The sequence below is a fragment of the Diachasma alloeum genome, unplaced genomic scaffold, assembly GCF_001412515.2.
Source record: "Diachasma alloeum isolate Michigan unplaced genomic scaffold, Dall2.0 Dall_scaffold_00279, whole genome shotgun sequence".
Classification (NCBI taxonomy): Eukaryota; Metazoa; Arthropoda; class Insecta; order Hymenoptera; family Braconidae; genus Diachasma; species Diachasma alloeum.
In genome coordinates this window covers 1,185,831-1,210,553 of record NW_021680418.1, presented here as the reverse complement: position 1 = coordinate 1,210,553, position 24,723 = coordinate 1,185,831, and the positions used below count along the sequence as shown (strand labels likewise).

The following is a 24,723-nucleotide window of genomic DNA, read 5'->3' as shown; positions in this document are numbered from 1 at the left end:
GGGGGGGGGGGGGGGGGGGGGAAGGGGAAAGAGAAACGAGAAACGAGTCGGAATATCGATGGAAATAACACAAAGGTAAGAAAGTTTTTCCATGTGTTTGAGGAGAGGATGAGTTTCTTTGGGCTTTTCGGAAGTAGGAAACAAACGTGAAAACCCCAAAATGCCGACGGCATATCTCCCAAGTGACGCCCAAGTGAATGCCCGGAGGGATGAGGTGAGGAATACGCAGAAGTATGGTCACACATATGAATTGACGTTACGGGGGGAATGGCATGCGTCTAGTCTAGATGGATAAAAGAGAAGAAAAAAGGTACAAAGGGATGGCTAAGGTCGCTGGTCTACTCGTTGCATACTATACATATTTTATGGAGCAATCATCACGTACCCTTATCTTCAGTTTGTTCAGCACTCGCGACTAGTCCAATCCCTTGCCAGCGTTTACCTGATGCCTCATTAAAGAAAATAAGCTACGGCAAACTTACTCTCCACCTACACCATTAATGGACACTGAAAAAAAATTTGAAATTGTCTCCTTCTTTTTGTCGTTACATTCTCATCTTTATACTTCACCAACTGTCGGTCTCTCCTGTCATTATTGTTGACGATTTTCCGGAGGAATGAGAATTTGGATTAACTTCTTCTATAGATGGTTTTCTTATGATGCATCATTCCGCTAACTGGAATTATGGTTTACGAGTGAATATACAACTGTAAAGTTTCATGGGTAGGTAATTCGATGCTTCGAACCACCCAAGTTTTGCACTTTCACAGAGAGGAGGAGATGGCTGTACGCGTAATTTACTAGTTTTATTGTTTTCATGGTGTGGGCAAGAGTCATATTTGTCATATGTATTGTGCAGGACAAAAATATTTCATAAAAATGTCAAACAGGAGATTTTGTCTTGACTGTCTTGACTGTTCTTGCAATTAACGTCAATTTTTTGACTCACCAAATTTCCACTGAAATTTCAGAGAACATTGTTTTCTTCATTTCTTTCTATCAAAAGTGATTTCTAAAATGTCCATCTCACTTATACCAATCATTGAATTATAAATTTCATTTTTCAAACAATGCACATGATGAATTTGAGCCTGGAGTAAGATGCTTCAAGTGTTGATGTCGAGTGCCGGTCGAGTACCTTGTTTAGAGGTTTGACGCGTCACGAAACATTGCGGCTGGTTTGGCCCATAAAAAGGCTCTTTGTCAAGTGTTCTCGAGTCTCTGACTCCGTCATTTGTCGGTGAAAAAGCTCGAGTGTTCTCCATTCTCAAATATTTGAATTTATTCACATGTCAGCCTGAAAATAAACGTCTCAATCGTCGTATATACTCCTCGATGAAAAAAAAAAAACAAAAACAAAAACAAAAAAACAAAAAAACCTTTGCGAAAAGAAAAAGGAAAAAAATGAAAATAGCCCTGCAACTAGTAATTGTCATTCCAGAGAATCTCTCAATTCCCGCAGAAAGTGTAGAAACTCTCGGATTCTCGAGTAGCCCAATAGTCCTCCTTTGAACCTCCTCACCTAATAATAGTTGAAAATCTTTACAGTTTACCAGTGTCAGTAGCGGCCAATGGGAAAATAAGAAACGTTTGGAAAGAGCTAGGGTAAGGGAGAAAAGAATGTAAAATTCATGGAAAAGCAGTCGTATGTAGTGCTGGGTCGTGCACCCCCAGTAATCGAGGCACTGAATGCGGGAATTAAAACGCAATTTTCAGCACAAAGAGGACAGTTTACGCCAACCACTACTTTACCAACTCTCAAGGCCTTTCTCTCACTCCACTTCCACTTGCACTTGCACTTCTCGCTCTTCCTCTTTATTTTTTTCTCTCTTTGGATTTGCCCCCTGCAGCAGTCGTGTGGTAACCAGAACGCTAGCCATAAGGTGGAACAAGAGAATCGCGAACAACATCACTATCTTCACAATCCTTCCCCCAGAGTCCCTCTGGCGTCTGCTTAATGAAGACTCCTCCACTTCCCATTGTCCTATTCCCTTTATTTCACTACCTCTGCAGCAATATGCGTTTATAGTTATGCCGCAACCACAATTGAGGTTCACTCTTTTTCCATTTATTGACACTAAAATTTGCATGCGATGCGTTTATTAAAAACACTCGTCCCATTGCGATGATTTTTTTGTGTGTCCCCTGTGACCTCATATTTTCTCTGCGTTTTATTTTTATTTCCATTTTTTTTTTTTTTTTTCGGTGAATATTGTGGTATCAAAGAGCTTCCCATCCATTTATGTTTTTTAACCATTGATGTTATAAAAGTTTTATCGAGAGCCTCCCGGGCACTTGCGGAGCGGCTAGAGAGCCTGAATTCTTTTCGTAGGGGTTTTTTTTGCGCATTTTTTTTTTCAGGAGACAAGAGTTTGTATAAAGTTAAAGGCAATCGATCAGTCATTCTGATGGATATTGACTTTTTTTTTCGCGGGGGAATAAATTAATTTAGTGGCGATTGGAATTGCGAATTTGCTGACGAATTCAACACAACATCAGGAGAGGAATAAATGAGAAATTTCGTGTGTTTCCAGTGATAAATTGAATCCGAAATTTGGTTGAGTTGAGTGGCAAAGCCACAAATTAAAGTTCTCATTTCAATCGAATGTTGATTCTATTTACAACTTGGATTCATAGATATGACTCGTCGCTCCTCCTTTTAATGTTTTCGATTTCATAAAAAAAAGAAAAAAATCCCCTTTTATGAAGCTCTCTTGCTTATGATGAAAAGACGAAGGAGAAGTGCAGTAACGTGTCGCACGTGTCAGATAGAGGTGCACGTATAAATCCCAATACGACATAAATTCCGTTATCGCGATTCGTACACGCCCAGTGGCCGTTCTCATATTTTCGTCTCGTACCTGCCCCTTGGATCCAATGGATCAAGCGTCTTATCTTGCAAAACTTGCATGTACGTGTTTAGAATTTCCAAGTGGTTTGTTTCAAGAAAAAAATGAACGAAAAAGAACGATGAGAATTTCTGATCCATAATGCCTCCCTTTTGTCAGTCGGATGTCGGTCCAACCTTTTTAACCGGGGGAGAGCCTGACTAGACGTGACGATTATCGAGGGGACAATTTTCGTCTGGTTGGCTTGGAGGACTAACTAATTATTCTGTACGAGAATGGCCATCTGCCAGACCAGTCGTTTCCTTTAAATGCCATCATTTTCAGCTAGACTCAAGTCTAAATACTCAACCGTGGATGTAGCAAAAAATCTCATAAAATTATAATGCCAGTCACTATTACAGAGATGAAGTTGAGAGAAAATTCAAGGAAAAGGATGAATTGAGTTACATTTCCATGGCTAACAAAATGGGACGAATTTTTATTCCTGTTGGAGAATTTTATGGAGGCAATTCATCTTCCATTTTATCCATTTCAGCTTTCATACGAATGAAGGAAATTGTTGCCGCTGCGATTATTCAATTTCCTTGAAAATGAAGAAAAAATAAAACATTGATTTATTCTTGAGATAATTTCGCTTTAATCGTCTCTAGGAATCACCATATTTTTATCTCTCTTAATGAGATATTCACTCAATCCCCGTAGCGTCTCCTCGACTCCCTTTAATTTCGCATTACACGATCCGTTGAATGCTCTTTGATTCGATGTGTTTACGAGGATTTGAATAGCACGAGCGTCGTGCTGTGCAGCCCCTCCCCGCCCACACCCCGCAGTACTTAAGATACCAAGGTAGCCAAGGGGGGACCACAATTTCCCTTGAATAAAAGGGAGTAAAAAGGGAAGAAGCTACGCCATCCCTTCAAAGACCAATTTCATAATCTAATGATTGGTTGAGCGTGAACGTGTGGGGTATTCCCATAGCAACGGCCAATGATTCCGCCGGCTTTGATAAAGCAGCCACTGTCATGACACAAATTTTCCATCAAATCCTCAATTGTTACAAGTTGAAAAACACTTTAGTTTTTATTTTCTATATAATATTGGCAAAAGTATCGATTGTGAAAAAAACAAAAAAAAAACAAAAAAAAAACAAATTTCCAACAACTTGGATTCAATGACACATTCTTGACATCCCCGCAATAATCATCAATTGCCAATGATCCGAAAATGCGCTCTGTCTAGTCTCTCGAAATCACCAATCATAATCTCCCTCTGAAGATACTGATACTGGTACATTGAAGATAAAACACGTGGAATGAAATTCTCGTTGATGGCGACGAAGAGCTGGAGATAAAAAGAGAGAAAAGCCCGGAGAAAATTTACGAGCTGCCATTTGACATAAGAATGAGCCTCTCCCGGGCTTTTACTCGCATACGACGAAACTTTCCCCTCACCACTGACAATCGTTTATTTTTTACAAGTCTGAAAATTTCCATATCGATCCTCAAGAATATCTCGCCATTTCTCACTCGCCATTCAAGTGTCTCTCGCAGGAGAAACGAATGGTGTGGCAGACTGGACGGAAAATTCGCCAACTTGCGATATTTGAAACGGCGATTGGCAGACACAGACGCATTCCAGCGATAAGCTTATCGTCTAAAGTTATAACAACTTGAGTCAATCTCGCCGGCTAGGGATATTCAACAGTCTGCAGGACTAATTGTAATGGCTATTACTCGCCTCGGCCATTCCAAATTTTCCCTCAAACCCACTCAAACAATTTTTTTCGATGATTTTTTTTTTTTTTTCACCACGTTTATGTGCAAAATTTGCCCAACGACACTGGCCAAGCCCCCGGGGAGCCACTTTCCAATTCATCCAGAGAGCGTTCCTCTCCACTCGCTCTAACGACATCGTTGCAATTAAACAGCGAAACGATGCTACTCCACACAGCTCAGTCAATTTATTTTCTCCGTGTGTACGCTCGATGGAAAAAGTGTATGTCAATAATTCGGTGATTGGGGGAATTTTACCGTGCGCACCAAAAAGCTTTCAGCTACAACATTTTTATCGAGTTATTGGCTAAAAGAAGAGGAAACACTATTTGATTGTCGGTCATTAAAATTGAATGATGGAACAAACTCACCTGCAGACGTTCGTTCCGTGTAATCAGGTCAGCAAAGTTGCCGGACACGTGAGGGAGGGGTGGGGTGCACCACCAACATGCCCAAGTGCACGGAACGTACGGAATGCTCTCTCGGCGGACGGTGTAGAGCCTGCACGCACGCCAAAGTTCAACCCTGGGATTGTTAGCGGACATTCAGAACTTCTCACTCGTGGGTATTGCTTCCCCTTTCAAAGTTCTCACCGTGTTACTCACTCCCCCCGCCCTTTCAGAAAACCCTACGCCTTCCGGTTAGAATTCTGTCTTTCCAACTGCTCCTCATATATAACTCCACCAACTGACCAGCCAACACATTTTTTTTCTTTTTTCTTTTTTTGGTTTTTTTGGTTTTTCAACTGAAAACTTCTTACGTTTCCCCTTTTCCTCCAGTCTCTCCTTCATGTAGCGAACGATCCAGAACGTGTCCCGTTCCGTTCGGTTGGCCACGTGAAAAATGGATACCCAAGAAATCTCAACGATCGAGGTGGGCAACATTTGAGTTGTTCATGTTCCGAGTAACGTAAACTATTAGTGCATACAGAGGACTTTACCCATATTCCCTTAGAATCAATAGCAAGTTGTGGTGATTTCTTGCCGAGTTTTAGAATCAAGGCAAATTTATCTGCTGCTTCACCAAGTCTTTTCCGAACAGGGCTAAACGTGAATTGAATTTCAAATTTCCGCGAGTTTTTCCATACTGCTGTTTTACACTGGTACCCGCAGACATGATTTTGACCGGCTGCCAAGTAAATCGCAATCAGATTCGATAAACGTGACTGCATCCGAGTGAAGGGGCATTTTTTTTGGCAGGAGGTGGGGCTGGTTCTGGGCACAGGATCGATCAAGTCGTAATCTAAGACTGGTGGATTTCTAGGATTCCTATTCGTATGGTATAAAAAAGTATAAAACCATTTCCAAAAAAAATATAACCATAACTGATGCATATCGACAATAATTCACAATGGTCCGCATTGAAACTCGATCTAATGGTGAATGCAATGAACATTGTCTCACCTGTATTTAGGAGTAACATGGCGCAGATAACTTGTGTTCGCTTGGTATCCCAGACACCCCGGCAGTAATTCGTTTAGTCCTCGCTGCTTGAAGATTCATCGCCCGTGAGATATTCAAGCCGTGGGCCAAACCATGCACGTTTCCAGGTGCCTGATTGTGAGACCAAAATGAGCGCCAGCCGTGTGTGTTAATGTCTATCCGTTTATGTTGCGGCAATCGTAATTGAATCATACAGCTACAGTAACAGTCACACTAACTGGTTATACATAGTATCGATTTTCGGTTCAGCCTAGGCTGTCTCTCTAGTCGGTATACGACAATATTACAATTTTTACTATACACCATTTCATCATATCGATTAATTCGATTAATTCCATTATTTTCATCATCTCTTTTCCACTAATCATTCAATATTATCCGTAATCCATTGAATCTAATCAATCTCTTCATTACTTTGTATAATAATAACCTCCGGAATGAAATGAAAATTCTGATTATTTTTATTTCCCTCAGCTGCTGCCGCGCGGTGAAAAGCTTTGACGATATCCCTGATATTTTATCTCACTCTTCTTAAACAATTATACCTCACAGTTTAATGGAATAAAAACGGTTCAATTGTTTGGAGAATTTCACTCGTAATAGCTCAAAAGAACTGACATTACTTCCATTTTTCCAGTATTTTTTTTTCTTTTTTTTCATTCTCTCATTTACCAGCGTTGAGGTTTTGTCTGTTGCAACAATGACGATCTTTTTATATCTTTTCTTACTGATGGTACCCGGGGCTTTTCACTAAGGGGGCAGAACGAGGCTCTTTTTGTTGGTCTACAGTGTGGAATCTTCCGGTGAGTAGAATAGCTTTTCCCTTTGGCATTGGATTTGGGTCTTCAACCTTCCTCCTCTCTTTTCTCAAACCAAAACTTGCCGTTATCCCGGGGGTATCTCATAATGAATTAGTGGAAAGGATTTCAGTGGTATATAAATCTCCCGTATTTTCTAACCCAGAAACTGATTTAGGGAGAGGAAAAATTTGACGGCTTATTCATTGCCAATGATTGAGTGAAAATTTACAATTTCATGGAAAAAAAAATTGAATTGAATATTCAATGAGGAAATTCCTTGAAATTTCAGTGCTGGTTACGCCATCAGATTTGACAAAGTCAAATTGAAGTAATGATTCAATCGAAATTGAATCCGTTTCCAAAATAAAAGCATACTTTTTTTTTTACTAGCCCCTAAAAGTTAAGTGGCTCCAATCGAGTGTTGATAATTTAAATCAGTATTTTCATTTCCCCCAAACTAGCTTTTATAAATTCACGGTAATCGTATAATACTGATTTAAATGCAACCGTTTCAAATTATTTATCGTACCCACAGTCCCACAATGCTGTTCCATTTACATCCGTATTGGTACGCATTCACTAATTGGTAAAATGGTTACAATCATCAATCATTAAAATGTAGTGTTTATGTTTCACTGGTATAACGAGTACAATAAGCTTTTCAATTTTTCGCCTATCCTTAATCTATTATTCACGAGACACGAATTATCTCAATTATACTTATACTGAATTATTATTATCAATTCAATTTTATTCAATCGTTTATCACCTGGTGAACCAATTAAATTGTCTCTGCTCCACTATCTTCTGCCTCATGCTATAAATTTTTATTACATCGTATCTCGATATTATTGTTATTTCAAAATATAACAACTGAGGTACTCGGAAAATATAGGTAAAACGCGATGCTTTCTTTTATGCGAAAGAATATAAATGCATCTCAATCGTAACCATTTGCAAATGGCATCAAATATTTATGTCGGGTTATTGGGTCATGGGGTTTTTGTATTCACAGTAGTAGTTATTATATTTTTTATTAGAATAATAAATACATAAATTCAATGTCAATTTTCAATAAAAATGGTTTTTCCATCTTTCCTGGAGTAACTTTGGCCCAATAATCAATTGGTCAATTATCAACCAAATACACCGTGCATGTAGTGCCATCTTGAATACATTTTTATCGGTAAATATATCAAGCTCCAGTGTGGTGCATACTGACGTGCAGATGAGATACCTTAATAAATACCTAATCGGTATTCGAGAATAATGAGAGGTGATAAAGTATTATGGAAATCTGGCGGCATCTCTTCACCTGAACGCACGGGGGCGGGGGACACCTGTAGGTGCAACGACTATGTCGATGTTCAATGAAAGTTCAAGTCAATTAGGCTTGCATTAGCTTTCAGTAGACATGAGGCAGGAGGAAAAGAGCTATTGGAGAAAGTTCTGAAAGCTTTTAGTTTCCATTAACCATCAACACAAGTGACACTCGGTAATTGGCAATAAAACAATGTTCATTTTATGGCTGCATTTAACATATTTTATGTTATCATCGTAAAAGGGGATGTTAATTCCCGATGAGAAGCCAACATCCAGCACCCAGCACCCAGCACAGTCTTGCCAAGCAATATTTGTTTCATCATAACGCACTGCAACATTGGCTCTCTCCGCATTAGAACTGGCCGCACACCGACACACCCCAGGGGGAAGAAAATAAAATATAGCGAGACAGGAGGATGAAGAACCAACGAGTTGACAACAGAAATTGTAATAGAATCACGTGGCTGGATGACGAAGAGAAAGAGCAAAAAAGAAAACTCGCGTGGAGTAGGTATAACTGAGGAGAGAAATAAAAATGAGAGCAATAGGAGTAGTGGATGGGCTCCAGTTGTATAGCCCGTCAAGATGAATGGATAAAGAAGAGTGAGGACAGGATAAAATTTGATAACAATTTTTCAAATGAGAATTAGACGCTTTTCACCGGCATTTACCCGTTAGTTTCCACTGGAGCTAGCCTGCGGTTTTATTTAATATTAGCCCAGTTTCCGGGTTAAATTGTTGAAGGGGGAGGGGAGGGCTGAGAGGACCAACAGAACAGCTCGGAAATTTGCATCTTAATCGGGACCCTATTACAGTAACGTCGTTGCAACCGTTGGGCTGGCATCCAAAACCCTGGAAACGTCCGCCAACCTATAAAAGCCATTGGTGCTTTGTACGCGACAGTGTCAAATCGAGGTGTCGAAAGGTTACTGTTATCCTATATCCATAGCGGGGGCGGGAGGGAGGGAGGGAGGGAGGGAGTGAATCTCAATGCGAACCACCCGTGGATAATAGAAAACGATTCAGTTGGTGAATGCCAATCGCTGATTGACTCCCATTGTTGTACGTCTATCACTCATTACTTCCGCCACAAATCGCTTCCGTTTTCCACCCCAAACTTTATTCCGGGCTTTATCATTCGGATTTCTATTCAAGTGCACTCGGGTAAGTAGTCGATGGATTTGTGACTCTTTAAATTTATCGGTCATTCATTAGGATTTAGGTCTTTGGAGTCTATCAATGGGATTTTACTTTGTTTGATTGTAAATAATGATACTCAATAAATAAAACAGTAATTGTCAAAAGAGAGAGAGAGAGAGAGAGAGAGATTAAATGAAATTTTTGAGTTGAAGGAAAACTGCAATTCTCCAATTAATTGCAAATTAAAAAATTTATATTTGCCTGAAATTTTCCCATTTCTACTAATTGTCTTGTCAACTGACATTTCCAACCAACCAAGTGAACTGAAAATTTTAGTGAAAAAATTCAAGCACTAAATCCCTTTGCAATTTATTCCGAATATTGTAATTAGACTGAATATTGAATGCGTCAAATGATTAATTGGATGTATTGATTCAGTAATTTCTGCTGACCCACAGATGCCGAATCTGCAACATTAATTATGGTGAATTGCATATAATGCAGTGGCAAATGTCTGAGAGTAATCGGTCTGAACAGAGAGAGAGAGAGAGAGAGAGGGGAGAGAGAGAAAAGAGTCGATAATGCTAATACAGCCACCATCGAAAATGACACGTCATATTGCATGCAATGGTTCATTTGACGAGCTCAATTGAATTTACCAAGTGTGACGATGAATTAAGAGTAACTCAATCAGAATGTCTGGGTTACTTCCAATGGGGAAAGGTTTAATTATCGATGGCAGTGGAAATTCCAATCACATCCAGTGTTTCTTTTATATTATCAAGAATTAATGATGATGAAAAAGTCATGAAATTTCACTCAAGTTATAGTGTTGCTACATTAAAAAAAAAAATTGGTATCAAGATTTTAGAAGAATGTAATTATCGATTGCGGAAGCAATTTTATCAACAATTGAATTCCATAAAACGACATCTCCTGAGCACGAATCAAACCCAGTGTTTCTTTTATATTTCCACCAGAGGCATGAACGTGTGAAGATATGAAAGAATACTGTAAACATGAACCATAAAAGAGCCTGCAATAGTGAAAAAGGTATTGATGATGATGAAAAAAACTGGAAACATGAGGTGGAATTCTCTCTGTGGAATATGATACCACTGGTATGTGAGTGTTTGAGTGTCGATAGATTTTCATGCGGATCCCCATCAGTAGTTGGCCCACGGCCATGTAACGCATCCACCGGTAATCTCAGTATGGAAAATTCGCTTAGACTTGTGAGGACAATGACAATCGGGTTATTGCATATATCGATATGCATTTACTGGTGCACTTGGGTATGCAACTATGAAGGAAAGTTTTCTGAAATTATGCCAATACTTCTGGAAGCTTTGCCAATGTTACCCGGCGGCGCCCGCGAGTTTACCGCATTTTATTTTCTCGTTTGTTTTTCACAGCAATCCAGAGAGATGAAACTTCCAATGACGAGCCCCCAACTTTTTATACTCAATGATTTTTCAATAACGTGGAAAAATGATCTTCAACTTTCGGAATTCGGAATACGTACAGGTGTATTGAGGGGAAATAGTCAGCGAATCCGGAACTCTGGAACTCTCTAATGAAAGCATTTTCTTTCCACTTGAAACTTTTTTAGCTACATCACGGTGTAGCTATATATAAAGGGCTAAGTCACATTCCAACTTCAAGTTGTGATTTTTTTTTTTATGAGGCTCAATTGAGGTGAGAAATAAACTTTGTGAGTGACATTCTATGGAGATGGAAGTGAAAGATCATTTCTGAATTATTCTCAATCCAATTAAAGAATTATAGGAAAAATTTATTAGCAATTTCTCAAGGTAAAATAGTCTTCAATTTTGTTGAATTGAGGCAGAGACTTTAAACCCAAGACTGGGTTAAGAAATTATGACAACGAGCGAGGCCCTTCCAAGTTGTTTCACTTTTTTCACTGTAAAAATAACTGCACCAAAAAGATTGACCAACTTGTACCGACAATTGTTTTCTCCTTTACCGGAAAAGCCCCCTTGCCCCCTTTGCTCCAGCATTTTGACCCAGAGTACAGAGTAACTGCGAGATTGGGCTTGTTCGAGCGACTGTTATTAACGAGAAACCCCTCCCCCACCAACACCGAGGGGTTTTCGTACTACGTGCTCCGTATTTCGAATAGTTGCGGCACTCGTCGTTCGTCACTCTGCAATTATCGTCAACGGCGATGGCATCGAGGACGGCCGTCCAATTAATTCGAGAAATTCATCGAGGCTTGCAGGGGTAAAACGAGCATCGATCCGCCTTTTTTCGCGGCCCATTCTGAACGCACTCTAAAGATTCCCATTTTCCCCTTTTTAATCTCCTTTCTGTTTTTTTTTCACACTCTTTTGTTTTCATCACACCGTGAGCCATGTTAACCCGGTTTACTTGACAAACGATGTCTCATTATTCATCAGCACGGATATGTCGGAAATGATGGTGAAATGTGAGAGAGCTTCGAGTCCAGAGAATTGTCGGAGTGATTAGTATGTACACCTTGACATAAGCACAAAACTAAGTTTGTGTAGATACTTGCCTAGCGTATTGGCAAAATCTTTGGCAAGTACTACCATCAAAGCTTGGTCGATGCTTGGCATTGTCAGTCGGTCGTATCAATTTCCTGGAGAAAACTTGTATTATTTTCCTGAAAAACAAGATCCTCCAATAACTCACTCACCAAGTTTAATTTAGTCTCATATCAAAGTTAGATAGATGGGCTACTCTCTCTCTCTCTCTCTCTCTCTCTCTTAGTTTCTAATAATCTATGTGAGAAATGGAACCAAGTTTAAGGATCTCCATTAGTTTCTCTTCTTACTCAAACAGTCAACTCACAGCTGTGCCATTTTCCAAGGAAAAGTATCATCAAATAGACAAACGGCAAACTTCAATTATCGACTGTGTTCCATGTCAACGAGCTTAAATCATTGTCTCCGAATCACCGTATCAAAAGCCTACTCCAATTCCCTTAATTCTCACCGAGTGATGGTAATTTGCATTTTCCATCAATATTTATGAGCAATTTAATTTATGTTAATAATTTATCAAATATCATGTAGTTTATCATCTCATCGTTATTGCTATCAAAGATGAATGAGGATGTGACAAAAAATTTCTAATCAAAAACATGACAAACTCTCTCACTGAAGACAACATGAAATAGATGAGAGAGTTTCATCAATGCATGTCTCTGTACGCAGTTTCCAACGTATACCTCCCAGTCCAAGTGAAGATTTCTATTTATTCGTGTGCTGTGGAGCGTATTTGTTCAAGGCCAGAGTAAACCTGTAGTGCCCCTTCAATGAAGACTGTGCAAACTTTCTGCTCTCTATGCTGGTGTATGAGGCTCTGGTGTTTGGGCATAAATGTATACATACGTACAAAGTGACTTATCAGAGGAGCTCAGTGGAGCAGTCTCTATTAATGTAAAACCTAATGTAACGATGAAAATTGCCTTGGTATTTATTAATATAATCCTTAGAGGAGAAGCTAGTGATAATGTTCCGGTGTGTTTTTAGCGTTAATTCATTCATCAGATGAGAAGAGTGAGTTGAGTGCATCCTCCTCTTCCGTCGACATGACGTGTAAAAAAGCCAACATTAAGGATATATTATTATTCTCCTACTCAATATATAGTATACATCTATAATCCCCAACAAATTCATCAGCATGAAGCAGCAGCTCTGCTCCATCTTCTTCTTGCGGTCTATCGACGCTGATAATTAGTTATCTGTCGTAGCTCATCCGTTATTAAACGATACATAGATAAATTCTCAAGGTACATGCGCGCTGCGCTGTTCCTGAACCCTATTGGAGCTTTTAGCCCATAATATTATACTTTCCCTCGAGTGATGGTGCAAGAGGCGGCAAGTCTTGCGAGGCTGGCACAGTGTGTCGGGACTTTATCGAATTTGAGTGGCACGATAATCAGATCAGACCTTGGCTCTGGGAATATATTTATCAGCGTGTTACGTAAGCAGCCTCTCGGTTGGATGAGAATGAGTGAGGATAGCTACCCTACGAAATTTTGCCAAAGTGCCCGCTTAATTCTATCTTCTTCGGTGAAACTTTGGGTTAAGACAGTGAATCCACTTACAATGTTTGAGCATCGCGTATCCTCGAGTCTATTAGAATGCGTGCAAGGCTTTGGTAAAAATGCTAATGCAACTTTATCATTTTTTCATCAATCTACGCTTGAAAAAATAATGTCGTCCTTACGACGTGTATCAATTGTGAAACAAGTGGCATGTAAGTGGAAAGTAAAGCATAAAACTCGTTTTTCTTTCACAGGTGGAACCATCAATGAGGCCGGAGTTTTTGCCCTGCGTGGTAGACAAGAGGGCAGTAGAAGATCTAGAAGAACCACCACTAGCACACAGAGAACGACCGCCTTAGCCGTTGCCCCAACGACACAGACCTCAACATCCGAGGATGTTGCTCAACCCGCTGCACTTCTAGCGCCAGATGATCAAACATGGTTTGTCGCTTCTACTCCAACACCCGACCACTTTCCATTATCAATAGCCACTTCGAGACTACCACCACTTGAGATTGTTGTCAAACCAGCGGACAAAGTCATCTTGCCCTGTGAACTGGGGGGAAACTATTCCACATTGCTGCCAATCACAAGGTAAACTATCTCCAAATAATGGCATTTTTCTAGCCTAGCCTAGTTTCATAGTCATCATAACGAGTTATCGCACGACAAACTTGAAACTCTGGCATCATTCAATCCATCCAATTTAGTAGCAATGGAAATTTCAAATGCTGCATGCATTGAAATAACTTGAAGCTTTTCAACGAGACGAGAAAATAATGGTAAATTTATATGTAGCAGGAGTTATCGGGCCAGACCTGCCAAGTGGCTGCACAATGACAAGCCAGTTGACATGATAACAATAAATACGGAGAAAGAGATAAGTGGAACGGGTCACAGGTATATCGGAGACTCAATCTCAGCATCACTACATATTGATAGTGCTAGACTCGAGGATGATGGTCTGTGGAAATGTATCATAGAGACTGATCGGGGTGAACTGCTTGCTGGGAGACTGGTCAAACTTGTCATTCTGGGTAAGCTAAAGAATCTTCATTTTTTATAATGACGAAATTCCTTAATTGTATAATAGGCAATATCAAACTTGAATCAGATTTTTTTTTTTTTTTTTTTTTTTTTTTTTTTTTTTTTTTTTTTTTTTTTTTTTTTTTTTTTTTTTTTTTTTTTTTTTTTTTTTTTTTTTTTTTTTTTTTTTTTTTTTTTTTTTTTTTTTTTTTTTTTTTTTTTTTTTTTTTTTTTTTTTTTTTTTTTTTTTTTTTTTTTTTTTTTTTTTTTTTTTTTTTTTTTTTTTTTTTTTTTTTTTTTTTTTTTTTTTTTTTTTTTTTTTTTTTTTTTTTTTTTTTTTTTTTTTTTTTTTTTTTTTTTTTTTTTTTTTTTTTTTTTTTTTTTTTTTTTTTTTTTTTTTTTTTTNTTCAGCACTGGATAACCAGACTGGTATCGTTTGCTGTTCAAGTTCGATCATTTCGTTAAACTGTCTCGGATTGACATTGATTGATGATAGCGTAGTAATAACAATCCTCACTTCTCTGAATTCGAGGGGACTCCTCCATCCCTCTTACTAGTTTTCAAGTATATCTGTCACCTCTCCATGTACATCGATAAATCTCCGTAATCTCGTGTAGTCTATAAAATCAATCAATATTTAACGGAATGAAAACAGCTCCACACTTTTCATGAGAAATAAATTTTCTAACTTGTTTTATTTCAAAATCCTAGGACGCCACATGCGTCATTTTTTTTTTCTCATAACAGCTGAGTGGACAAACCCAATGCCGAATAATTCGGATATTGCGGCGCACCGCTGGTTGAATTAAAAGTCCAAGTGTGGTACGTGAAACGGCTGTTGTGAAAAACAATTTTTTTTTCCAACCAAACTTTCTAGCAATATTACCCCATGCATATTAATTCACGTCACTGAATCACAACCGCGAGACCGTACATTCCGAGGGAAAAATGTTTTTTCTCCTGTTTCGAGATTTTATATTGAATTTGAAATGCCTTCTGCTTGGTTATATTTCTATAAGAAAGTAAATAATACAAATTGTGCTTTCCCCTTGTTTCATTTGTTGGTGAAAAGAATGCTTTCAGCTTCAATATTTCTATTTTCATTCGGCATAACCTCTCTCACAATATTAAATAAATATTGTTAGACCATTATTCTCTTTGTTCGATCAAAACATACCATTTGTTCTGACGAGCGTTTCCTCTTTACTAAATAAAAATTAATATCTCAAATTAGGATATTCTAGGTGTCTTATTCGGTCGATTCATTTGAACTGTCGTTATGTTTATCAAATTGAAACTGTAAAAACAGCACCAGTAATAATCTTAGATGAATAATCATCGCTGATCGTTCGTTAGGCTATTTACCAATCAGTGACTACTGGCCATCAACTGACCATTCATTATCGAGATCTTCGACCTGTAATTAACAGTGCTACATTGTGTTTGCTTGGATAAACCTAAGGTATGAGGGCTGAGCAATCATGTTTGATAAATCAGTGATGCGTGCCGCTGGCCATTCCTCCCATACTCCCTTACGATCAATTAAACGATCCGTTTGGTTGATTTACAGGGCTATTAATTTAAAACGGAAATAACGTTTAAACGGATTTTGTATTCGCTTTTAATGATTTTAACAGTTTAAAACATTGCAAGTTTTAATCACATCCCAACACAACATTTTCTAAATAATTTGTCTCCACTCCAACTTTTTTCCCTCTCTCTCGGTCACGTGCTCCAATAGACTAAGTGTATCATCTTATTTCATTACTCATAGTGTATTGACTATTGATTCAATCCTTTTATCTTTTATGCTTCCAAGCATTATTACATTCCGAGTTTTGTGTTGATATCAGAAAACCACACGAGTTTGCTCTCGTCTCCTAGTGAGCACGCTCGATATGAAGTGGTCAGTCAATGGCTGTGAGCTTCCGATCCTTGTATGCCTGTCATTTCAACTGAGAGCACTCTCCGTTTTACGACACTCCCATCCAAGATTTCTCAATGGTCTAGACAAGAGCCCACGCAACATCCGTCCATCTGATCACGTGAGCTCTCACCAACTTTTACCCTGGGGCTGGGGTATTGAATTTGGCCAGAGTGATGTCTCCGAAATGGTCGCCATCAGAGTGCTTCTATTTATTCTTCTTCCTGCAATTTTATTGAAAATGACGTACAAGTGGAACATGGAAAATCACTCATTCGAATTAATTCTAGGGGGGAAAAACGCTTACCCCTTTTATATAATTCAGAGGTGCATGGATGAAGACGCTGGTAATGCACGTTGCTTCGGTCTATATTTCTACTTTTATCTCTCTATTCTCATCATTTTTATCACTCCATTATCGTGAATCGACGATAAAAGGTATGGAACACAGGTGTGAGTGTGAGTGAACAATTCACATTTCGATGAGTTGTGAAGAAATCAAATTTACCTTGTCTCATTGAATTGGTGAATAATTTTTTCACTAATGGATAAGTCACCAAAAATCATAAATTTTTAATGAATCCACTTGTTTTGTGTCTAAAGACTGTCTTGTCTTTACCGTGCATAAACAGAATACCTATGATTGATAGAAAAAAGAAAAGAAATCTGAAAATTTCATTATATAAATCTTTGAATGAGGGATTCAGATTGATTATTGCAACAAGTTGTTTCAACAAAATGAAAATACAACCTTCCGTCTATTCCTCTTCCATTTGAAAAGCAAACATTTGCATTTAAAAAGAGTTTCCCAAGACTCGGCTCGTAATTCCAAAGGGGGAGACCTGAAATATTCCAAGCTGCCTCTCGTACGTTATCGGCCTGTCCTTGGCCAACTCTAACCGTGCATAGTTACGCCCCTTGATAAACGGATAGACGATATAAATCTCTCGAGATTGAGTCTGCGTGACTTCATTTACTTCCCAGGCGGTTGTCTATATGACACTGTGCTAGTATTCGGCGGGGGGACAATCATGTTGAGTGCATTTTCACTTTGCTGGGGCTCATTAAGCCATTATCAACATGCAAAGAGTTAATTTGTAAGAGTGGCCATTCAACGGGGCACATGGGCAAATGCATTTGGTTTTATTCAATAGCTGGCTCATGATGTATGTATTGTTGATTGTCAATGGACTTTAGTTATTGTGGACATGTGCAATTTGTAAATGGTGATGGATTTTTTCACTCATTTGTCGGAAATTTCAGTAGAAAATTACCCCCTTCAAGCCGTTCAATTGAATAAACTTTATGTGATTCTTATAGAGAATTTTTTCTGCAACTAATATTACCAACAATAATATTGTTCAGAGTAATATTGAAAAATTCAGGCCAACAAATTTTTGAAAAAGTTGTAGAACGCTAGGTGTGATTCAGACGGGAGCGATATGGGTGAGTGGCTGTAGTCCTGGGGTAAAACGTTTTGCACGTTTTCTAGATGGAAAGAGGTAGTGGGAGCTTTGAAGAAGTGAATCGTTTCCGCGGCTTCCGATACCTCGTCGAAGAAAACGAGCTCCCGTATGTTCGGTTTCTCGAGATAAACGTTGACGGCGTAATATACGGAAAGTGTTCCGTCAGCATGGATTAATGGATGTGCCCCTGTGGAACGATTCAGGGACCTGGGTTGTAGCGAAATAGACCAGGGGTGAATTTGTGCCGATGGCCGAAGAAGAAGGGGGAGTTAGTTGGGGAAGAAAAAAAGAAAAAAACGATAAAAATAAAAGATAGGACCAAGGGAAAAAGCCCGTGGAATAATGTCATGGCGTGTGGATTCTATATCTCTGAATTGCGGAAAGAAACCAGAGGGAAAAACCGGTGAAAGCTAATCTTTCCGGGCCAGGAACAGCATTTTGCGAGCGAGCAAAGTCGATTGAACGCGCTCATGCGTGGCCTGGGATAGGAACAGACTACGGTGGGTCCATTGCGCCGGCTAAATCAAGGATCTTGTCTATTTATTGCTCTTTTCCCCCTATGGTGACCACCACTATCATTATCACGGCAAAAGTTGGATGCACGATGGGGAGAAATACTGTCTCTGATTGGATTAGCACACGTATTAAAAACGATAATTGGAAATTGTTATCGCAGAGAAATGGCCTAAATTATGGCATTTCACTCATTTTTCTCCCTCGTCATGAGGCAACTTCTTCATCATCATGATAAATTCGAAACAAAGGGTCGAATTTATTCCGCATTTCATGGCAATACCCCTGTCCGATTAAATCCAAGGGACTTTATTTCCATTTGAATTATGATATTAATAAAATTCTCGCATAGACTTGGCTCAGCTGTACCTAATTACAAAAAAAACCATGATGATACACGCCTGATAACAACTCGTGTATCAAGTAGCTCACAAATCCATTATAACCAGTAATATAGGAAACAATATAATGAAATGAGAGGGACATTTCGCTTTTGTATATAGGATCTTCTCTCGTTCTTACACACTGGGAGTTGCCAGTGTCTCTCTTGAATATTTAACATTTCGCTCGGTGAGTTACAAGAATGTTGAGGAAGGATAGTTGGTGCGCGGTTGCACATATTGCCGCATACATATTTGCATGGCCCAGTTGCTCATGTGCTACCCACGGCGACTCTTCGCATATATGAATTGTGAACAAACATGTACTTTTATTCCTTGTTTTTTTTTATCTCCTTCTAAATAATCCCCTCCTTCTCCACCCGCAACGAACCAATTTTCGTTATAAATTTCACCTCCGGTTAATCTCTAAACACAAACAGAAAATTAAATGAAATGAAATAAATATCTAAGTGGATATTAAAATATTATAAACTATAAATTACAAAGCAGCAGACAAAAACAAAATAAAATAGAAAAACCAGGAATTCATATGTTTTGTCCAGTTTTCACAAAGGATTCAATAAAACCGAGGGCAAATAGGAGACTTTCAGGAGGCAACATATTACATAGAATCAAGATGCAATATATAATATAGTGTGTAGAGAAAAAACTGAGGGAAATGGAGAAACTGTCAAAAACCGCATCGCCCTGCAAGCTCATCCTCAATTCTCAACACCGTCCTCCGGATATTGTGAAATTTCACAAAGTACCTTGGCTAGTGGAGCGGGGGGGGGGGNGGGGGGGGGGGGGGGGGGGGGGGGGGGGGGGGGGGGGGGGGGGGGGGGGGGGGGGGGGGGGGGGGGGGGGGGGGGGGGGGGGGGGGGGGGCAAGTTTTGGGGAGGGAGATGGTGGAGAGTGAGGAGTGAGGAGCGTGAAACGATGCACCACGTGCGCCAAATGTGCTTCCAAGAGGCGTTGGCAAGCACCAGCGCTACTCGAATACCTACAGCACCAGAGACGTTATGTGTCCATATTAACACCTGCTGTATGCTCGTCCAGGCCCTATCCCCTGGATTGTACAGTTTTTTAGCATTGTAGCTGTCTAGAGCAGGGGGGAAAATGACATTTTCCCTCTACTCTTGGTTTCTTTGGGCCAAGGCGATAGGCGATAGGCGACGTTCTTGGCATGACACGGAAGGTGTCATTACACCCAACATCCACTGGGTGCTGGTGGCTCTCCTTTCCGGTAGACTGGGCTTCAACATTGCGCATAGGGTGCGTCGAGTCCGGCTCGTTGAACGTTAAATAATTCGTGGCACCGGCTGGTGGGACGCCAGTGTTATGTGTACAACGTTTGACTTTCATTTCAGGGGAGGAGTATTTACAATCATTTCACTCACGACTCACGGATTCAAATGATTTTGACAACACTCAGATGAATAACATTGTTGAAAGAAATTATTTATTCACATTTTTGACATTCAAATTTTTTTAAATTAGATTCAATGAATTGAACAATAATTCAATTTCTAGCTGATAAAGCCTTTATTTTAATCAAGAAAACGATTCTTCGTATGGAAAACAAAAATTATGAAAAATAATGAAAAAAAAAACAACTTATTTGATACCAACATACATAAACACGGTAAATTACTAATTATGATCCAGCTAAAGGAATTAAATCGTGGCTCATAGATGATTCTCGGTATCACGTTTGATTCAAGTTTGAAATTTTCCACCACTGGGGAATATACCGTCGTTTAGCTTACATTTCCCCACACGTGCTCGGATTCAGAGGTAAACCTTTATATAAACGATACGGGGATCCCCCAGAGACAGTGTTTCCCAACTAACCAATTATTGGCAAGTCTATATATTTCTACAAGGCTAAATAACATTTCAACTCTCGGCTCTCATGAGTATATACTCGTAAAATTAATGTTGAGTGGGTTTCGCGGGGTAAAAGCACTTCAAAGCGCTTTTTTATGTAGCGGAAAACGTTTCTGGCCGGATAATTTAATGTTCTGTTTATTCTGAAACAGCTTGTACATCGTTCTCTATGTAAGGAGTGTTGATTTTAGATGAATATATTACATTATTCCCAATCTCTGATTTATTCCCGCGCGCAAAAAAAAAATCCTCTCACTCCAAGGTGGAACAATAAAATACGATAGAGCAATTTAGTCTCTCGTAGATATACCACACGTGTCTCCAGAAAATTTTACGAGCCATTGGTGTTTCAGAGGCGCCACGGGGGACTTATCTGCTGATAGATGGCAGACGCTTGGACCCAGGAAATCAGTTTGTACCGGTGAAGGAGGGCTCAGATCTGACACTGGAATGTGCTGCTGAGGGTGGCAATCCACCTTCAATCTTGTCCTGGGGTATGACACTCTCTCAAACAACTCTTGATGGCCCTGAACAGCCACCGGACAATCTCACTGTTGTACCGTCTGCACGAGGCGGCCACAGTGGTGCACATCTCAAGGTGCTGAGGGGACATCACAATGCAACGATTATATGTACGGCACGCCATGTCACATTGACAATGCCATTGAATGCAAGCATACTCCTTGATGTTCAGTGTAAGTACCTATTCTCGATCACGTTCGTGAGATTCCAGGCATTATTCATGTTACTATGATGTCCTTGGGTTAAAAAGCTGTAGTAAACTACAACCGGAAAAATCAAACTTAAATTATATTTTTTCTGCCGGGCGACAAAATACTTCAGCTCAATGAATTGTACGAATATTTTTATGAGTCTCTATAAGAGGAGCATCTTAATTCCTCTATTTCTCAAATCGTTTCCTTTTTTATATCCCTCCCGAGATAATATCGGCGAGGAGACAATGCTGCGGCTGATTTCAATTGAAATTTAATGAAATTTCACAGTAATACTAATAACTACCTGTTAATGGAGATTCACGCCCAACAAAGATTTTAATGATAAACAGTCCAGCGCTGTAGCCTTTGGAATACAAGATGTCGAGTAATTTTCAGAGTTGAATTTGATAGATATTAACGAGGAGAAACACCCCTCCATCCTGGCGGAGGTTACAGTTCGACGTCTATGTAGAATACCATTGTACCAATTTACACACAACTCCAGTTGATTACGTGATCAAACATAATTTGATGGAATAGAGTGGCTATTCTTTGCCGTGGTGGTGGAGAAATGAACATTCAAATATTGACGTGAGTGAATTTGGGGAATTACGGGATCTCTCGTCATTTTCATAAGTTGATTGAAGGAATGAAAAAAGTCATTCACAAATTAATACCGCTGGCTCCAAGATCAGCGGGATTACAGCGTCGCTTGACAAAAAAAAAAAGAAAAAAAGAGAAATTAAACCCCTTTCTCAAATCCGCACTCCTAAGCAATAGATTCACCCCCGAAATCGTAAAAAAGTACTTCGCCCAACTCCCTATAACCCCATTTCATCAATTTCACCTGGCCCCGCAGACCTGCCGTCCCCCATAAAAACCATTTCACTGCTCCTCAACCAACTTTACAGCAACTAACAATATGTAACCTAGCATATAAATTCACCTGCAGCCTCGTCGAAATTGAAATATAAGTTTAATTAAACCCAGATCTGCGCAGTGTGGACTCCATAACTCTCCCTCAACCAAGTAGTATAGCCGATACTTGTACCTCCGACTTGTATTATACCGTAGAGTTTATTTTCTCTGCCTCTTTCGCTACTTACTCCCAGGCGGCAGGTCTCCGCAGGTCCTCCTTCAACATTTTCCCTCGACCTCGGTTGTTTTCCTCCTTACCTGGCTTCAGCCCCCCCCCCCTCTCTCTCTCTCCAGTAGTATTGAACCCCTTGCAAAGTCTTGGAAGCACTGCAGCAGTTTCCCCGGTAGTTTTCTGGAAAACTTGACGGTGCTAGGGATTAACTCTTGCACGAGAGAAAAAAAACGCCAAGCGCCCTAAGAATGCTAGTTCTTCATGGGTCTTGAATGTAAAAAGAAAGGGGAGAATTTTGATTTAAGAGACAAAAAATGAATATTATTCATTTGTCGTCCAGGAATTTCCTCATTGAAAATTTACAATTTCACGGAAAAATCAATCTAAAATTTCAATTTTCTTCCATCAGTAATAACAATTGACAATAATAGTATAAAAATTTCTTTCCTCCGTGCAAACGCAGAGGATTTTCACGCGCCTCGAAACGTATATACATCACTCCAAACGTTTCCTTCTTACTCCGTTAGCTATCCTTTCCAGAGCTCCCGAGCGTATCGTATATATATACACTTCTTCGCCCATTTTGTAGTCCCTCTCTTTTTTCACGAGTATTTTCAACAGACTCTCATCCCCCCGCGATCATCTCGTCGCTCGTCTCCAACTTGTCTTTTTTATTTCGCTCATGTTTTCTCTATTTTTTAACCCTCCCTGGCAAAGTAATTTCCGGGTAATACTGCTTTATTGCGAAAAGTCTCAACTCCCTGATCACTCGATGTGAATTCTTCTGATGGTGCATAACATGTCGAGAGACTTTGAGTTTAACAGTCTGCAATAAAACTGGTGATGACACGAATTTCACGGTTGATCTGTCACTGCATTGATATATGCGGGTACTCGAATGTTACAATAGCTTATACGGGCGCTGATGGGACTGTTGGTTTTTTTTTTTTTTTCAATTTTTTTACAGCTGTACTGCAAAAAAAAACAGTGCAGTTTGAGGGGAAACAATTGAATATCAATCCTACTACTCGATTCCACCGTAAACAGTAATTTTACGCGGGTTGCGGGAGATTTCACCCTGTGACATGATTGGACGGTGCGATAAGTACATTTTTCATGAGAAATTCAAGCCCCCCCGTAGCGCAATAAATTGGCAAAGGGGTTGGGGATGATGAGGGACTGGAGAGAATGTATTTTGCTGGGAAAAGAGGGAAATATTCAACGGATAATCCAGCCTCAAGGTTGATAGGGGAGTCGAGTGGATGATGGTATAGACTCGGGTAATTATGGTTCTGTGTGTTCAGGCTCTTTTTTTATGGGTATGAATAGTGTAATATGGAATTTTTTAGTGGATAGATTCTTTTTTATGCGGAATAAAAGGCAAATTGGCTTTGGTATTTCTACATTTCTCTGGCTCGTATTCAGTGATCCTTATAGGCTCTGAACAGTTTGACCTAGATATCATTGAGACGGATAAATTTACTCGCAAATTGAATGCAGTTGTTTCTCAAAGAAAATAATGAATCGAGTTTCACGGGGATTCGTACTGGGCTACTATTTGTCTACAGTCGATGGAGTTTTTTTTTTCTGAATTATCTCGGGATATATATTTATAATGGTTATGCTCTTGCTGCATGTCAATGTCATCCACAATGAACAATTTTATTATAGTTAAACGGGTACTTGGATGCAAGGAGTTTAGGAAGAGCCGAGCCGTAGTTGCCTCCTTCAGCCGGTAGGTGTTTCGCTATTCACGTCGGAGCCCGGCTTACACTCGATCAATCATATTCAAATCTAGTGTGACAGTTTACTCACTTGAAGCACTATATTATCCTTGTAGTTGGAAAACCGTGCTCAGCTGGAGTTGATACTTGTTGGAGTAATTTTACCACTCGTCTATTGAGGATCTTGCTTGATTTCGTCGAGACTTTGTCGAATGGTCAACTTTTTCCGCCTAAAAACGAGACGTTTTTATAATGTCTTGAAATTTAATTTTTTTTTTCAGTTTTCACTTTTTCCACATACTTTTGAGACTTCTGAATAGCCCGTCGCTTAAATAGTTGGAATCAACGTTCACCCGGCTAAAAAAATCTATTTTGGCGAAAGTCGACTTTCCCCCGGAAAAAACGGAAAATCTGACCCTTTGAAAATCTGAAAAAAAAAAATTTTTTCAGTTTTCACTTTTTCCACATACTTTTGACAGTTCTGACTAGCACGGCGCTTAAATAGTTGGAATCAACTTTCACCCGGCTAAAAAATTCGATTTTGGCGAAAATCTACTTGCCCCGGAAAACCCGAAAATCTGACCCTTTGGCTGGGGCCAAAAAAAACGGTTTCTCAGTTTTGTCTTTTTCC

At 39.5% G+C, this 24,723-nt stretch overlaps 1 protein-coding gene across 1 annotated transcript in view; it reads left to right on the top strand.

Annotated features, from left to right (window-relative positions):
• LOC107038299 (MAM domain-containing glycosylphosphatidylinositol anchor protein 1) overlaps positions 1-24,723 on the top strand; it is a 94,882-nt gene that overhangs the window by 34,752 nt on the left and 35,407 nt on the right. Inside the window, exons 4-6 of the mRNA XM_015257326.2 lie at positions 13,618-13,957; positions 14,162-14,400; positions 20,916-21,257. Coding sequence (XP_015112812.1) covers positions 13,618-13,957; positions 14,162-14,400; positions 20,916-21,257 — 921 coding nt within the window. The remainder of the gene's footprint in view (positions 1-13,617; positions 13,958-14,161; positions 14,401-20,915; positions 21,258-24,723) is intronic.